The sequence below is a fragment of the Rhinolophus ferrumequinum genome, chromosome 15, assembly GCF_004115265.2.
Source record: "Rhinolophus ferrumequinum isolate MPI-CBG mRhiFer1 chromosome 15, mRhiFer1_v1.p, whole genome shotgun sequence".
Classification (NCBI taxonomy): domain Eukaryota; kingdom Metazoa; phylum Chordata; class Mammalia; order Chiroptera; family Rhinolophidae; genus Rhinolophus; species Rhinolophus ferrumequinum.
In genome coordinates, this window is record NC_046298.1 from 46,269,549 (window position 1) to 46,282,778 (window position 13,230).

Consider the following 13,230-nt stretch of genomic DNA (forward strand, 5'->3'; position numbering starts at 1 on the left):
GGCTGTTCCTGAGTTATAGCCTTTTACAATAAACCAGTGACCTAGTGACATGTTTCTCTGAGTTCTGTGAGCCATTCTAGCAAATCACTGAACCAGAGGAGGGGGTTGTGGGAAACTGATTTACAGCCATTACAGGTAACAACTTGGACTTACGACTGGCATTCTGAGTTGGAGTGGGTTGTTGGAACCTCCACTGTATAGCCACTGGTGAGAAGCATGGGTAAGAGCCTGGGCTTGTGGCTGCAACCTGAAGGGGGGCAGTTTTGTAAGCCTGAACCCTAACCCTGTGGAATCTGATGCTATCTCCAGGTAGACAGTGTCAGAAATGAGCTGAATTCGTGGACGACCTGCTGATGTCTGAGAATTGTTTGTTGGTGTGTGAAACCTCCCCCCGCCACACAAAGACGTTGGAATTGGTACCAGAACCAGTGTACCTCCCTCCAAAAAAATGTATGTTGAAGTCCGAACCTCCAATACCTCAGAATTTGCAAACAGAGTAGTTGCAGATGTAACTAGTTAAAATGAAATCACAGTGGTGTAGGATGAGTACCTAACCCAATATTTCTGGTGTTTTCTATAAGATTCTATGTGAAGACACAGACGCAGAGAGGGAGAATGTGATGACAACAGTTTAGAGTTAGGCGGCTACAAGCTAAGAATGCCAAAAATCACCAGGAAATCACCAAACGCTGGGAGGCAAGGAAGGATTCCCCATCAGGTTTCAGAGGGAACATGGCCCTGATGACACCTTTATTTTGGACTTCTAGCCTCCAGAACTTTCTGTGGTTTTAAGCCACTTCATTTATGGTATTTTGTTATGGAAACCCTAGGAAAATAAAAAACAACTAGGTTTTATTAAAGTTGTGGGAAGCAAACCTGGCCCAGCTCTAAGTCCAGTCCTTGTTATGAGCAATACCACCACCAAAAGTGACATTTTAATCTTTATGTCTTTGAAAATAGCAGCTGCTTCCAGTTCTTCTGAACTCAGTTGGGAAAAGAGCTGTGTCACTCTTAAATCTACATATTTTTAATTTTTTTTTTTTGAGTGAATGACAACCAGAAGACAATTTGTTTTTTAATAGTTTGTTATTTCAAAGGACTGAAAAGAATTCCAGTTCTATTTGCATACACCAGTAAACAGCAAAATAAAAATATAAATGGTGCTGCAGTCTTGTTTAATCTTAAGTCTAATTACTTCCCTTGCAACTTACATGATATGCAAAAATTTACAATGTTGGCATTTTTTTTGGTGGATACTATACATACAAACTGGAACAAGAATTTCATGGTTCACAACTTTCATTATCTTACAAAATCTGATTATATGCATGTTCTATAAAAATATTCAGATTCACACACATCTGGGATCTTTCTTAATTTACTGCTTTGACTACACAATATATTCAAACATGAAACCAATACTGTGTGCTACATTTTGTATAAATGTGTGATAATTGGACAAGATTAGAATTCTTATTATAAAGTTGTTTATATGTAAATAAATTTTCCCACCAACATTACACTATACTAATTCTCCTTAATATTATCTGATGCACAGTAAGTTTTTTTTGTTTGTTTTTTGTTTGTTTTTTTGGGGGGAAGGGGAACAGGACTTTTATTGGGGAACAGTGTGTACTTCCAGGAGTTTTTTCCAAGTCAAGTTGTTGTCGGTGCCGTTCAGCTTCAAGTTGTTGTCCTTTCAGTCTTAGTTGTGGAGGGCGCAGCTCAGCTCCAGGTCCAGTTGCCGTTGCTAGCTGCAGGGGACGCAGTCCACAATCCCTTGCGGGAGTCGAACTAGCAACCTTGTGGTTGAGAGGACGCGCTCCAACCAACTGAGCCATCCAGGAGCTCAGCAGCAGCTCAGCTCAAGGTGCCATGTTCAATCTTAGTTGCAGGGGGCAGGGGAAGCTGCCCACCATCCCTTGCAGGACTCAAGAAATTGAACTGGCAACCTTGTGGTTGAGAGCCCGTTGGCCCATGTGGGAATCGAACTGGCAGCCTTCGGAGATAGAAGCATGGAGCTCTAACCGCCTGAGCCACCGGGCTGGCCCCACACAGTAAGTTTTGACTTTAGGCCAGAGGCATCCCTTTTTACAAGTCTTCAGTCATCTGTATTCTTTGGTAAGAAAACTCATTCATATGGACGGTACTCCAGGATTTACATTTGTGAGTTTTCCTCAATGAAAACTGATTATTTTATGATAACCAGTCAAGAACATTTGTTGCACTCAACAGGTTTCATTTCTATGTGATGTATAATGGAATTTCTTTTCTCAAGAAATGATTTTAACTTTTCAACTCATTCATATTGCCCTTCACTAATGAAATATAAGACTATGTTGGTGGCAAATAATCTTCCTACATTCATGCATTTAAAAGATTTCTCTCCTGGATAAGTTTCTGAAATTCACAAAGGCTAAAATTAATGTATCCTAAAATTAAAAGTATCCTAACTTTCACCACATTCATAGGCTGTCTCTTGTGTGAATTCTCTTATATTCAATGAGATCTGACATCTCACTAAAGTCTTTCCAGCACTCACTGTGTTTCTGAGACTTCTTTCCTATATAAATTTCTTCATGTGAAGTGAGGAAGAACTTGACAGAGAGTTTTCCCACATTCACTACACTGATAAGGTTTCTGTCCTGCCTGACTTCTCTGATGGACACTGAGGTATGATTTCTCAAAAAAGGACTTCCCACATCAAATGCATTGCTATGGTTTCTCTCCTGTGTGACGTCTCTGATGTCTAATGAGCTGTGACTTTTGGTTAAAGATTTGACCACATGGAATGCATCCGTAGGGTTTCTCTCCAGTATGGCAGCGTTGGTGGGTAATAAGATGGTTTTTCTGGCGGAAAGCTTTTCCACATTCATTGCATCCATGGGGTTTCTCTCCAGTATGAATCAACTGATGTCTACTGAGCACTGACATACTGCTAAAGGCTTTTTGGCATTCAAGACAGACAAAGGGTCTCTCTCCTGTGTGCATTCTCTGATGGACAATGAGCATTGCCTTTCGTATGAAAGCTTTTCCACACTCACTGCATTCATAGGGTCTCTCTCCCGTGTGAGTTCTCTGATGGACAATGAGATGTGACTTGACTGTAAAAGCTTTTCCACATTCACTGCATTCATAAGGCTTCTCTCCCGTATGACTTCTCTGATGTGTTATGAAGTGTGACTTTTTAGTAAAGGCTTTCCCGCATTCCTTGCACTCGTACGGTTTTCTTCCTGTATGATTTCTCTGGTGTACAATAAGCTGTGATGCATGTACAAAATCTTTTCCACATTCAATGTATTCATAAGGTTTCTCTCCTTTATGTATTCTCGGAGGTGTTAAAAGGTGGGAGCTTTTATTGAAAGCTTTCCCACATTTCCTGCATTTATAGGATTTTTCTCCTGCATGAATTCGCTGGTGAACAACAAGTTGAGACTTGCTACAGAAGGCCTTCCCACATTCTCTACATCCATAGGGTTTATCTCCTGTATGACTTCTTTGATGGGTAATCAGGTTTGACTTTTGCATAAAACCTTTCCCACAGTCACTACACTCAAATGGTTTCTCTCCTGTGTGCGTTTTGTAATGTAATCTCAGCTTTGTCTTCTCCCTGTAAGCTTTTCCACATTCTTTGCATTCATAGGGTTTCTCTCCTGTGTGAAGTCTCTGATGCAGAGTGAGATAACATTTTGTACTGAGACCTTTCTGACATTGACTGCATCTGTATGGCTTCTCTCCTGTATGAGTTCTCTGGTGTATTATGAGCTTTGACTTATACCTGAAGGATTTTGGACATTCACTACATTCATAAGGTTTCCCTTCTGTGTGAATTCTGTGATGCCTTTCAGGGTTTGTCATCAGGCTGAAAGCCTTTACACGTAAGTTACGTTCATAGGACTGGGCTTGAGCATGGGAGGTTTCATATAGAGAATGGAAAAAGAACTTTCCAGGACCATTTGACTCATCAGAATTCATTTCTGCGTAGTTTTTACTCTGAAAATTTGAATCTGAATTTTGTTTCAAACTTATTCCTCTTGAAACACATTTGTGGTGGTTTTCCATAAATGGAACAATTTTTTTGCTGAGAAAAAATATTTTTCCCAATGCATTATTTTCATGATCTCTCTCCAGAAGTCCATCCTTCTCAATATCTTCATAAACTTGCCACATTACTTCTGGGGGGGGGAAATCAATGAATCCTACCGTTATCATGAAATGAAGAGGGGTGCCATCTCAAGTCAATATTAAAAAGGAATGAAGAGGGAGTGGCCAGTTAGCTCATTTGGGCAGAGCATGGTGCTAGTAACACCAAGGCTGCCGGTTCCAGCCCCACATGGGCCACTGTGAGCTGTGCCCTCCTTAAAAATAAATAAGTAAATAAACTTTAAAAGAAAAGAGTGAAGAAAGTGATACAGCAGGTGCACAATATAAGTTTGAGGCATCCAATAAAAACAACAGTAATAGGTAACAAACTGAAGGACATGGGTGTTATCAAACTTTGAAACAAATCTATGAATATTTGAAAGCATACTATAAGAGGTATGTGGTGAATACAGATAAGAGGTAGAAGAGGCTGGTTGTGTCCAAAAGCTGCAACAAAAGAACAACTAAGCAAAAAAGGAAAGATCAAATGCAATAAGTAAAGGTCTGACTCAGGGTAGATAAAAGGAGGTGCATCTCCTCGGTGGCTAGGAAAAAAGACTCATATAAGGAAGGGTGGGAACAGAAGCAGGCAACATTCATACAAAAGAACTCTTTCCACTTACTCTAAGTCACCTCTAAAGGTTCAGAGACTATTAGAAAAAAGGTCCCACACCAATTGTTACTTTGCTTTCCCTAACTCCCATTACATTGGTTTCACTCACCTGGGCTAAAATGAGTTGGAAATTCCCTCTCTATTGTTCCTTGTTCTCCTTTCTCCAAGTGGACCACTGCTTCTGGCTTGGTAGCTTGATAACCTGTCAAGGGGTAATCACAGAGAACCTGAGCAGTATTAGGGCCTGTGAGGAAAAGTTCTGTTTCAGGAAATGTATAGTTTAAATCTCAGCAAAATAGAAACTTTTCGTTTGAAAAATGAAAGTAAGTACTGTCATTGTCTGATCATAAAGAAAATAAATTCTATCACCTATACAAGTCCAAGTCCAAAATCATTAAGGATATCAGAATACCCATAAACTGCAGCAATGGAAAAAATACAGGCAATTAATGGGCTTATGCTGAGGTATTAAGGAAAGTTATCTTTACCCAATGACATTAGGTTGCTATAATTTTCCAACATCACATCCTGGTAGAGGTTCTTCTGAACAGTGTCTAGTAGCTGCCACTCTTCCCAGGTGAAATCCAGAGCCACATCTTTGAATGACAATAAGCCCTGTTATAACATAATCCTTTTTAGTCTAAAGTTAATATAATGAAATAAAATATAAAATAATTATTGGATATTCTGATTATTTATACTATGAAAGTTTATAAATAAATATTTCTCTGTATCTAGTTCTGATTTATACTTTTTGGCAAATTCATTAAAATTATCCTCTCTGTGTATTCTTCATTCACTTCTTCCCTCATTCATTCACCCAATGTAAAATGTTAAAATTTTAAAATACCTAAAACCCACCTAGAATCCACCATAGAAGCACTGAATGTTACCTACTGTACATTTTGGGGGAAAAAAATATATAAACAAGGAAATAAAGCATGGTCCTGTATCAAATAGTTTCTGATCTACTTGAGTTCAAGGAACTGCAAAACAGTTCAGTAAGAAAGAAGAAGAGGCTGAAGAGAACAGATGTCCAGCTGACAGGCAGGTACAGGTCTTAGAGCAAGTTTACACATTTCCTCCAGACAATTGGTAGCCACTGTGGTGTTTTTCCGATACAAAAGTATGTTATGCTCAGAACTGCCTTTTAGAAATTATCTATGACTTTTAGAAATATGATTGTATCATATTAAATTATGATACAAAAGCAAACACAGAGCTCTTAATATGTGTTATGTATCATTCTAAACATTTTACATATATTAACACAATGATCTGCATAGTAACCTTTATGTAAGCACTATTATCTTCTTTTCACAGGTAAGAAGAGATTTTTAAAGTTTTCTAGCTGTGCCTTTTATATCTCCCACATTTCCTTAAGATGATTGTTCACTGGGTCCATAACTTCAACAACAGCAAAACAATACCAGAAGATGGGGACAGCCCGGTGGCTCAGGCGGTTAGAGCTCCATGCTCCTAACTCCGAAGGCTGCCGGTTCAATTCCCACATGGGCCAGTGGGCTCTCAACCACAAGGATGCCAGTTCAATTCCTCGAATCCCGCAAGGGATGGTGGGCTCCAGCCCCTGCAACTAAGATTGAACATGGTACCTTGAGCTGAGCTGCCGCTGAGCTCCCGGATGGCTCAGTTGGTTGGAGCGCGTCCTCTCAACCACAAGATTACTGGTTCGACTCCCGCAAGGGATGGTGGGCTGTGCCCCTGCAACTAGCAACGGCAACTGGACCTGCAGCTGAGCTGCGCCCTCCACAACTAAGACTGAAAGGACAACAACTTGAAGCTGAACGACACTGTGGAGACAGAGTCCCAGAGAGCAGTTTCCAGGCTCTCAGCCTCATGTGGTGAGGTGCTGGCTCGGGTAGTGAATGACCATCAACTGTGACTGGTTGGCCATCAGCTGTAACTGGTTAGCCAATTGGCTACTGATGTAACTGCGGGGCTGTGTTGGTTGGTTGGTTGGCAGGCAGAGAAGTGAATGGCAGACGGCGGATCGTGTGGCTACTACTGCGTGTGTCTCGCCCGGCCGCCAGAGAGAATATAGTGGTGTGACTCCCCTATCTATGGCTCCGTGGGTGTTCCTTTTTGGCTTCGCCATATCCTGCATTCTTATTTGGGGAACAGGACCAGAGGCCCCGCAGGCCGCCCCTCACGACAAATGGTGCAGCGAGCAGGGTCTCCCACACAACAGGCACCCTTCACAACTAAGATTGAAAGGACAACAACTTGACTTGGAAAAAAAGTCCTGGAAGTACACACTGTTCCCCAATAAAGTCCTGTTCCCCTTCCCCAATAAAATCTTAAAAAAAAAAAAAATACTAGAAGAGGAAGACCCATCAAAGACATTTCTTCACACTGAATGTCCAGGAAATATTTACAGATCTCAACGAATTCATGGGCTTCCTCCTTACATACAAATCTTGTAACATGTTTTTATTTGTTTTGTGATGGTTTCCAGTGTTACCATAGAAATGTTTGTAACTCAGTTCTGGATCCTGCTGCACAGTGGCAATGTTCTAATTATTAGCACCTTGCAGGACCCTATGACAGGCAGATAAAGCTCCCTTCCTGATGACTACTCTGAATCATTTATTCTGTCTCTCAGTCTAAGAACATCCCTTCTAGCCACCATATGTGTGTGTGTGCGTGTGTATATATGCATATGTACACACACACACGCACACACACTCACACCTGTATAGACCGGGGGTGCCAAAAAAATGTACACATTTTAGGAGTTGTTCTATGTATCACTTTTTGAAGTTGAATTATGGTAGCAGTGTGTAGTATGATGTTCGCTCAAAAGATGGCATTAATCAAATGAATGCTAGTTTCGTCATTCATTGTATTACAATTTTAATACAGTTCTTTCCTTTCTTAAAATGTGTACACATTTTTTTGGCATCCTCTGTGTACATATTTCTCTTTGACTATACACATTTTTATAAACTTCTGGATTTATAAAATCTACTGGATAATAAACTGGGAAACAGCTCACCTGGGACGTGGTCATTTTCAGCAGCTTTCAGGAAATGGCCACCACTTTAGGATCCGTCCTAAAATCCTGATAATGGTGTCTCATCAAGGGTTTCCTCAGCAAGAATTAATTGCTGGACTTGAGATCTACTTTTTATTTCCTTTACAGGAGCTGCCTCATTGTAGAAGTCAGCATCTACAGATTTAAGGAAAGACTGTGGCATGAAAATAATAATAAAATCAAGTTCCTATACATTCAAGGAACTGTTATAAGCATGTTCTTTTCTCATTGAACCCTTATAATAACTCTTTGAGTTAAAAACTATACTTATTCCATTTCAGAGAAAACCAAGAAAGGAAAGGCCAAGCATCTAGCTAAAAGCCACATAACTACTAACTCATGGAGCAAGGATAAAACACAAACCCTCATCATCAATAAATCCTTTGATTCCAGGGTGAATTACCAGAATTATCCTTCATCTTAACCAACTTTTAAAAAATGGGGAGAATATCTAGAACAACTATTTTGAGACACAGAAATCAAGAAAGAGGAGAAATAAAAAAGGCAAGACCCTTGGCATGCTGCAGCTCAATGCATGGAGATACTTTCCAGGCCACAGCACAGGGAGAAGGAGCCCAAGAAGAGTCTGGTAGTCTTGCTGAGTTAATAACACATAATTCAAAGTCTGAGGAAGCAAAGGTGGCAAGCTTGCCAGGCAGGAAGGGGATGGGGGGAGAGAAACAGAGAGAAAGAAAACTCACTCTACAGTTGTGCAGAGGGTTCCCTTGAGTCTCTGGGTAATAACTGATAAACTGAGGAAACTACTAAGTCCACTGGAAAGGAGCAGGTGCAAAAAACTCTTGGAGTTCACACAAGATCAGAAATTGTCTGTGTTCCCACTAGCCAGGGTGGAAAAGACCTTTTAATATGCAGAGACGTCAAATAGAGTTCTCAGCAGAGTACTGTCTCAATAACAGAGACAAAGTAATCCTAAAGACTGTTTGGCCTCATTTCACACAGCTAAAAGAAAGCCTCCAAAAAATCAAACTGTTTCAAAGTTAACTACAGCCCAGAGCAAACCCAAAATTAGTTAAAAGAATAAAACAAAATCCTGCAATATAAAACTGTCAATATCTGACATCCAGTAAAAAATTACCAGATACACAAGCAAGAGAACCGAAGAAAAGTTCTAGAGTTCAGGGACAATATAAGAAAGAACATGATAGGCCAATCTCATCTATGAACTTAGCTATAAAAACCCTAAATAAAATATTACAAAACTTTGATGGAAGGAGAACTGACTCTGGGTGGTGAACACACAATGTAATTTATAGATGATGTGATATAGAATTGCACACCTGAAATCTATGTAATTTTAATAACAATTGTCACCCCAATAAATTTAAATAAAAAAAATATTATAAAACTTATCCACTGATATATAAGAAGAATTACACAATGTGCAGTTGACTTTATTTCAGGACTGCAAGGACAGTGTAATAAGAACCATGTAACTATCTCAACAGATGAAAAGACAATAAAATAACATAGCCACTCACAATTTTAAAAAATCTTACTAAACTAGAAATAGACAAGAATTTTAATTTGATAAAGAGTGTCTACAAAAAAATCCGCAGTATTTCTTTAAACCTAAGAACATGAAAATGATAACCATTCTCAAAACCTTTACCCAAAAACATACCCCAGATCAAACCCTGAGCAGTAAAATGGACAAAATAAATCCAAGGAATGAAAATTGGAAATGAAGAAACAAAACTGTCATTATGCAACTGTTTTAAGATCAATATAAACATTAACTGCAATTTCATATTCAAACAACATAAAGATTTAAAAGGAAAAAAAAAACACTTTACCAACAAAACGTATTAAGTACCTGGGAGGAGGGGAAATGTACAAAATTACAGTTTTATAATAGCAAAAGGATACAAATCATAACCAGTCAAATGGAAGGACACAATACAGTGAGGTTTGGGAAGGTCCCAAATCAGAAGCTTCCACCACTTTGCACTTAGACTCAGGACACATTACTCATCCAGTATATCTGTGTGTAACAATATGCAGAGTATTGCCAACCACAAGCTCATTGAGTTTCAGCATCTATTGTTTTTATTGGTTTCATGAAATAAGCATGATTAAATAATCATTGGCATGTGACTCATCCTCCAGCAACTCTACCCTCCTGGAGGTTGGGCTGGTATTTATTACCTGGCTCTAAGCCCCAATGCTCTAATCACATGGTTGGTCTTTCTGGCATAAGCAGCTCCATCCTGAGTGATCTCACTAGCATAAACTATCTAGGGACCCACCATGAGTCACCTTGTTAGTACAAAATACCAGGGCCCACCATAAATTACACAGACATTTCTATCACTCAGGACATTCCAACAATTTGGAGGCTACCTCCCAAGGAACTGGGGACAAAGTCCAGCCAATTGTTTACTACGAAGTAATTAACAAAAGACTACCATTTCAAATATGAGACTACTTTCTAAATATGAGTAAAGCAAAGACAAACTTCTCAGGTTTAAAATTGGCCAAGGAACATATAAAAAGATGATCAGTAATGAGAACAGTGTATATAAAGACCACAATGAGATGCCTTTTATTCCCAAAAGATGATCAACAAGCAAGAATGAAAATACTGAGTGTTGGAAAGACTATGGATCAAGAGGCACTTTTACATATTGCTGATGCAAGAGTAAGGTCGTACAAAGGCAATTTGCCTTTTCCTTCTAGATAAATTAATCTACTTTGTATCAGAAATTCCACTTCTTGGTATACACCCTAGATTAGACAAATTCTCACATCATTGGGAGACATATAAGAATGTTTAGAACTTCACTACTTGTAGTAGACAAAACAATGCAAATGTCCAACAGCAGAAAAATGCATGTGAGTTATGTTATTTATGCAATGGAATTCTTTTTAACAATCCAAACCTACATGCAACATGGATGAATCACTGACATGTAATGAGTTGAGAAAAGCAGCAGCAGACCACCTTATCCTTGTAAAACTTAGAAACAAGAAGAACTAAAGAGTGTACTCTTCAAGTATCCATACATATGGGATAAAATAAAAGTCAATGGAATAATACATAGTAATTTGTGAACAGTTGTTGTTCCAAACTTTGGGACAGTAAAGTGGAGTGATTAAGAACATGGAACAAGGATGGAGAACTTTTCCATTTTCAAATAATCAAGCATGACCTTTATTAAAATTATAAAGAAAAGCCAAGGCTAACCACATTTTCTAAATTGGGCTACCATGGTAGAAAAGAATAAAAGGATGATATACCCACTGTTGATAAAGATGTAGAAAAACCTGGCACACTGTGTGGAAGCATTATATATAGAATATTATTGGGGAAGTTTTGAAAAACTAAATCAGAAGACTTTGAAATATGCATTTAATCTGATCGACTTTTATACATTAAAAAAAGAAAAATATCCACAATATATAATTCAGTTTAAAAATACATTTCAGAACACTACAGATAGCTTCTAGATAGTAAATTGAAGGTGATTTTTATCTCTGCTTTTTATTGACATAAGCATACAATGATATTGTGATAAAAAATTAAAAGATCTCCATTTAATATCAAACAGAAACTCATACAGATGACATATGTTAATAGAATTGCTTTAAATAGAAAAACCCATTAGAAAGGCACACAGTTGAATAGCTACCTTTTGTCAAGTACTTACCTGTTACAGATTTAATACTGTGTCCCCCAAATTCGTATGCTGAAACACTACTCCTCAATATGGTGATAGTTGGAAATGGGGCTTTTGTGGGGTAACTAGGGTTAGATGAGGTATGACCCTCCTACCTACCTGTGAGGTAGATATCAATTTGTTTGAATGGCAAAACTGAGACTTATAGAACTTGGTACCTTACCCAAAGTCACACAAACAAGTGGAAGAATTGACATAAAATGCTAGAACTAACATGACTTCAAGTGCATACAAACACACGTGTATACTGGTGGACAGACACACATAGTGTTTATGGTATTCTTTTAACAATTCATGGACCTGCGGGTTTACAGGTGATCATTTGGTATTCTTTCGACTTTTCTGTATGCTTGAAATTCTTCTGTATAAAACGCTGGGGAAAATAACACCCCGAGGCTTAATACACACCTCCGTCCACTTGAGGCCTCCTTAACGTTTCCAACCCCACCAACCTCTTCCAAGCCTACGGATTCCGTCCCCCGCCCCCCTACACACACACACCCACGCAGCTCTGGCACCCATTCACAGCTCGCCAGACACCATTTTCACGTGGACCACGGGCCCCTCGGATGCTTAAACTCGGGCCACGGGAATCCCAGGTTAACCCCCAATTCCTATCCTCACCGACCATACCCCACGGGCCCCTCGGACAGTGGCTCTCCCAACGCTTCCCTCATTGCCTGGGGCGCGACCCGGAGCCAACCTGTTACTGTGAAAAGGAATGGTTTCTTCTAAGCCCACTCCCCTAAACACTGATGCCCACAACTCCCCCAACAACTACGAAGCCGCCTTAAACACCAGCCACCACGCCGCCCCCCCACGAGTACCCACCACAAACCACATCTTACGTCACAGAATTCCCACGGCGCCAGATTCTTAAAGCCTCTCGCAGAAATCTAACGTAATTTCAAATGCGAATAGCGACCTTCCTAGGAAGCCATGCTTCAGTACGCCACTTCCACTTCCGCTACCGTTTGGATGGTCCGCCTCTGGGGCTACTACGCAGACTCAGTAGCACTTTGAAAGTGAGCGATTTATCTACAATCGGTGATTCTGGTGCCTGTTGGAATTACCGCCAGGCAATATGGCCGGGCCGTCTTCGTTACGTTGGGTTGGGTGCGGCCATCCTCGATCGCACGCCGCCATCTTGGATTCGCGCACTACGGAGAGCGCGATGGCCAATCTAGGTTACCGGATTCCGCCGACCAGGATTAAAAACCTCAAGTTCAAGTGATCTTTTCTCTTGTTTTCAAGACTTCTCATCTCTGGTTCTTCCACTTTCGCATTGACTGTCAGTACCGCCAAGCATGCTTAGCATTTCAGCATTCTCGCCCTAAGTCTTTGATCGGACCTGAGAGCTAAATCAATCACAGGCCAGGCCTAAGCTGCCACGGGCCGCGCCCGCACCTTCGCATTGCCTTTCCGAAACCTCAGGAAAGATGCGGCCATGCTGCAAACGTTTGGGTCTGTACTATAAACAACGGGTTTGGGGAGGAGAATTGGGGAACTTTCAGAGCGAGAATGCCAGTAACTTGTTTGAGAAAATGGAGATTAGGAGACTAGAACTGAATCTGGAGGAACAGGGAGGTAGGAGGAGAGTGCTCTGGATGTGTACCTCTGATGAGAAACAGTGAGGGGTTAAAGACGGGGGCAAAAATGGTTTTGGAGTAGACAATGGCAACCATATTCCACAAGAGAAATTTGTGTGTCGTAGTACAAGA

At 40.1% G+C, this 13,230-nt stretch overlaps 1 protein-coding gene across 1 annotated transcript; it reads right to left on the reverse strand.

Moving 5' to 3' along the window:
• Positions 1-1,933: 1,933 nt before the first annotated feature.
• On the reverse strand, positions 1,934-12,661 carry LOC117034443 (zinc finger protein OZF). The gene is made up of 5 exons (XM_033127342.1): positions 12,358-12,661; positions 7,773-7,946; positions 5,245-5,371; positions 4,866-4,958; positions 1,934-4,175 (listed from the first exon to the last, which is right to left on the reverse strand). Exons 2-5 carry the CDS (start codon positions 7,785-7,787, stop codon positions 2,716-2,718), a joined length of 1,695 nt encoding a protein of 564 aa, XP_032983233.1. The 5' UTR covers positions 7,788-7,946; positions 12,358-12,661; the 3' UTR covers positions 1,934-2,715.
• Positions 12,662-13,230: the final 569 nt, after the last annotated feature.

Excerpts from the sequence above, each read along its gene's own strand:
- LOC117034443 (XM_033127342.1), bottom strand. Across the intron at positions 4,959-5,244 it reads TAGCAACCTAATGTCATTGG|GTTATCAAGCTACCAAGCCA; the intron begins GTAAAGATAACT and ends ACCCCTTGACAG. Across the intron at positions 4,176-4,865 it reads TCCAACTCATTTTAGCCCAG|AAGTAATGTGGCAAGTTTAT; the intron begins GTGAGTGAAACC and ends TCCCCCCCCCAG.